The sequence below is a fragment of the Belonocnema kinseyi genome, chromosome 6 (assembly GCF_010883055.1).
Source record: "Belonocnema kinseyi isolate 2016_QV_RU_SX_M_011 chromosome 6, B_treatae_v1, whole genome shotgun sequence".
In the NCBI taxonomy this organism is placed as follows: domain Eukaryota; kingdom Metazoa; phylum Arthropoda; class Insecta; order Hymenoptera; family Cynipidae; genus Belonocnema; species Belonocnema kinseyi.
This window is the reverse complement of record NC_046662.1, coordinates 147,045,269-147,050,438: the sequence shown is the minus strand read 5'-3', so window position 1 is coordinate 147,050,438 and position 5,170 is coordinate 147,045,269. Positions and strand designations below refer to the sequence as shown.

At 30.7% G+C, this 5,170-nt stretch overlaps 1 protein-coding gene across 1 annotated transcript in view; it reads right to left on the bottom strand.

Moving 5' to 3' along the window:
* Positions 1 to 5,170, bottom strand: part of LOC117174117 (protein PTHB1) — a 989,848-nt gene that overhangs the window by 186,765 nt on the left and 797,913 nt on the right. Inside the window, exon 12 of the mRNA XM_033362889.1 lies at positions 1,040 to 1,326. Coding sequence (XP_033218780.1) covers positions 1,040 to 1,326 — 287 coding nt within the window. The remainder of the gene's footprint in view (positions 1 to 1,039; positions 1,327 to 5,170) is intronic.

The window sequence follows — 5,170 nt, the reverse complement described above, 5'->3', positions numbered from 1 at the left end:
TCGAGATTGGGACGAGGTAATATTCACCGACGAGGCTTCTGTTTGGGGTTACGTGACGTCATTACATGCCTGGACACATTCAACCTCAAGATTAGTGCAGCGAACTGTAAAACATCCGGTAAAAGTGCATCTCTGGGGTTGTTTCACGAAACATGGGTTTGGGAGATTGCACCTACATATACGGAACTCATTTTTTGTAACGTGGTAACAAGATGAGAATTGAAAGCAAACTGAATGTTAAATCAAAAAGCATGAAAGAGGGAGCTCTTCTTAATATTTTGACACCAAAATCATGTCGATACACCTTACCGACTGCGAGTAAAGCCACCCACGCTTTAACTTGGCAGACTGTATTAATTAGCCTTATAATAGTTTTTTATTTTAAAAAAGAATTAGTTTTTATGCAAAAACATTAGCTACAAACATTTAACTTGAAGAAGCAATCAATTTACACACCTATAAGAAAAATCACTTATAAAAGAGGACTTATAAGTAATTTGAGCAAAAAAGATATCTAAAATAGTATCCAGATCATTAAAATTACATTAAATACATACAAGCTACAGGTATATAGCCCACACTAGTTAGGATATCGTTAATTGATGATAATTCAGTATCATATACAATTGCTGATACGTTCCATACGCGACCTTCGCTATTGTGTTACTTCACGAAGTGAAGAAAAGAAACTTTGAAATAAAAAATATGAAAATCATAACTTTCTGCCATTGTTAATTAATAATATATTGAACACATAATGAAAATGAATATTCGACCTACAGAAATAAATGCTTAATTTGTGTTCGGAAATCTATTTCTGGACCTTTTTCCGGGTCCAGCCCCTCTTATCTGGTAACAATTTTAAAAATTCTTATAGTTTTGTGTCATAACATTGTTAATTTGTGATACAAAAAACCGTATTTGACGTAAAATTTAATGCGCTTAGCTGGTACAAAAAATAAGCCGTGGATGGGCTGCTGCAGTGGACCTATTAAATAGATTATATAAAGTTATTATCAATCATGAGCAAAAAATTTACCTTTATATTTTTACTTCGGAGGCAACTATTCGAATAGGCCTTCATAACATCGAAAATAAGATGCATTTTATCTTGTTCAATATTGATATAAAGACTTTCAGTTCCTTTATCAGGCATTTTTTTAATACAATGATTGATTACAAGTAACGTGGCCAATTCATCGTTAGAATGAATATGAATTTCGTTCATAGGCAAGTCGAAAGTTAATGTTACCACATCTTCCTGTTGAAAGAGTCCCAAACTAAATGCATTTGAAGCTTTTTTGTGAGGAAAATTTCTTTTAAATTCTGAAAAATAAAACATAAATGATACAAATTTGGAAAGAAGATTTTTAGTTTGCATTAAGGTTCATAATATTTACTTTTGTTCTGCAATTTATCTTTAAAAAGTTTAAAAAAAAAAAAAAGAAAAATTCGATTTATTGTGTTTTGTCCCGCATTAACTCACCTAACTATTTAGGAAGAGAAAACGAATCTGTCCTACCTTAGAACATTACGTAATTTAATTTACTTACATTTCATTACAATGTATATTTTCCAAAAAAATGTTATGTTTGTTTGTAAATTTTGCCAATTTTGCAGTCAATCTTATCAGAAATTGCAGCCACGGATAGAAGCTGGAACTTAATTTAGTGGACATATATTTTTATTTCCCTTGTAATTTCACAAAAATGTATATTGTTCCGGCTACGCATACTAGCCTTTACGAAATTCTTCTGGATACCTCTGTGGCGACAATAATCATCGCGAAAATTAGGTCACTCATGTATTCTATATGAGTAGATAGTGTACTCTATGGAGAATTTGGAGTGGGGGGTCCACCATGACAGATATTATGGAGAATTTCGAGAGGCGGGGTCTGCCATGATAGACATTATGGAGAATTTGGAGTGGGGGGTCCGCTATGACAAATATTTGGAGTGGGGGTCCGCTATGATAGATATTATAGAAAATTTGTAGTGGGGATCCGCCATGACAGATATATGGGAAATTTGGAGTGGGGGGGGGGGCAAGACAGGTACTCTGGAGAATTCGGCTTGGGGGTTGACATGTATCCTACAAAAATACCAAAATTTTCAAAATTTTTTTGATTTTAAAAATTGTTCTAATTTTCAAAAACTTTATCAACTAAAGTGATTTTTCAAAATTTTACCATTTTTCGATTTTTTAAATTTCTCCTAATTTTCAAAAACTTTCTCAAATTTACTAATTTTGAAAACATTTTTATTTAAACAAATTTTTTTTCAATTTGATAATTTTCAAAATTTTACTGATTTTCAAAAACTTCATCAACTTTACTAACTTTCAAAATTTTACCGATCTCAAAAATTTTCCAAATTATTTTGGGGGTTTGGTCTGTACTCTAGGAACTTAGAAACATTTTCCAATTATTTTGTTTGAATTTCAAAATTTTTTTTCAAAAACTTTATTAAATTGACTTATTTTCAACAATTTTCTAATCTCATTATTATTCCAAATTTTACTAGTTTTCAAAATTGTATTAGTTTTAAAAATTCTAGTCATTTTAAAAGGACAGATGAATTAATTAAATCGTACTTTTCATGTACTTTTCCCGGCTCAGTACCCTGGGGAATTTAGAGAGGGGTCCTTTGAAAAATTTCTTTGTTGGGTGAAGAAATTAGATAGGAAGCGAGACCTATATTAATAAATAGAGGGCATCATGTCTAATCTAACTTTTTAAATTCAAGAGATTGATAATTGGGGATGGGACACGTTTTTCCGAGAAGTTCTATGTCATGTGCAGGGTACATACACACGTCTCAGGGTGAAGCGTCCCGGCTCCCCTGATAGAAAAACAAGAAATGGGCCCGAGGCCTGTCGCCCTCCAACGGCGGAAAGTCGAAACACCCTAACTTTATTAATGTTTCTTTGCTCATGCATTATTTACAATACCAAGTGGTGTCATTTAAAGAAAAAATATTATTAGTATTTAAAAAAGTGTAACTCTTTTGGTAACAAGTATTTTACTTCTATTGCATCATCAGAGATATTATTCGAGAAATTTACAAAAATATGATTAGTATTAAACATAATTCTAAAAGCTTAAGCGAGTACCTTACTATATAATTGATTCAATACTTTATAAAAGAAAACTTCTTGGCACTTGATATCAAACCCTAATATCTTAAGCAAACACGTTAAGAAAATGAATGAAATAAAATTTTTTACTTCTTTCACAGTTTACTACAAAGATTACCGAACATTATTTTTTACATGTGAATAATGTTGTACTGCTTTAACTTCGTTCTTCTTGCAAAATTCAAACTGTATCTGCTTTATCCCATTATATTCACCAAAAAATTTCTTTTGCATAAAACAAATGTTATCCTTATCGGTCCTAAAATTGAATCTAGTTTCTATAACATCAATATTTCAATGGAGTGCTAACATTTTCAAAAAAGAATATTATTCTCAAACATATTTTCTTAGGTCTACAATGTTAAAAAAAATACTTTTGTAAATTTTAGCTCCAATAAAAAGCGCAAATGTTTTGTAGTAGAGGGATATTACTACACAAACGAAATTTCGTTTTATTGGTGATAATATTGCTAACAAATAATATTTTTGTGATACACAGAAAATTTTACAAATTTCTCTATTGTCTTTTGTGAATCGAATAAATAAATCGATAATAAATCTGTCTTACATGGTAAAAATTTCCTTAAACGATAATGACTCTTTTATAAAAAATGTGGAACTTTAGAAAAATATAAGTAAAAAATATTATGAATATCGTTTCTACTCGGTTAGGCTTTCTGTATGAAAACGTGAAACGTCGTAAAAATTGCCCTAAATTAAAATTATTCTTAAAAATGTTATATTATTGTTGCCATTATTAAAAATTACTTTTTGCTTTCAATAAAAAATGTACAACTTTCGAATAATATAAATCAGATATATCAGGAACACTGTATCTACTGGTGTAGGTTTTCTTGATGAGAACGTAGAACGTGGAGAAAATTTACATAAATAAAAATTATTCTTAAAAATTTTCAATGCTTTTTCCGTTATTAATATTTCATTTTTACTGTTCATAAAAAATGTACAGCTTAAAAAATATGAATGAAAAATATTAAGAATGTTGTATCTAGTCGATTAGGTTTTCTCATTTCTGGATGAAAATGTAAATCGTAGAGAAAATTTCTATGATGGAAAATTAGTCATAGAAAATTTACATTCCCTTTGCTGTTATTAAGAATTATTGTTGCTTACAATAAAAAAAAACCTATAAAAATAATACAAAAAGTGTTTCAAAATTCCATAATTTTCAATTTTTTCGAAACATGTACAAGAGAACTTTGCCTTCAAATTATAAAAGATGTAAAACACTATAAATATTGTTGCATTTATTTACTATGCGGACATGAAGCATTGTATGCATGTACAAAAAACTCGGCTCTTACGTGATTTAAGGAAATAATTATTTTGTCCAAAAACTAGATTAGTAAGCTGTTACTTGGGCATGTAAACCATTTGATATTTATTAAAGACGCGTTTAAACCATTCGGCTTATCCATATTTTTTAAGTTGGCAAAAAAATTTTATACTAGTATGTGAATAAATTGATCATAATAACTGTAGAATGTATTTCAAAAATAAAACAAATTATTTCACAAAGAATTCTACACTGAAAGACGAAATTCCAAATACACTCTTTTGAAATTAAGTAGCATCATTTCACTTGTTGAAACAGCGAGAAGTGTTTCACGGACAATCAGTGATATTTGACTGGTTCCTCAGTGGAATTGCGTCACTGGTTTAATCAGCGCGGATCACTGATTACTCAGTGCCAGTTAGGCATAATACTTATCATTCAAGACTTTGGTGCTAATATTTCCAAAATTATCTTTCAAATCCTCATTACGTCAATGTATAGCGTTGCTTTAAGAAAAATCAAGTGACCCCACTTTCAAGCGAAAGATATTATATCTACAGCCTATTGCAGCCATGCTTCAACTATTTCTAACACAAAAACCAGTACACAATAATGGCCGTTCTCACTCGAGATATGCCAAGTCCATATCGGCAACATTCGCGTACCAGACGACAGGAGGTTCATGTCTTTGGCGTGTGGAGCGCTGCATGATTGGTCGAGTCAACCATTGGGCAT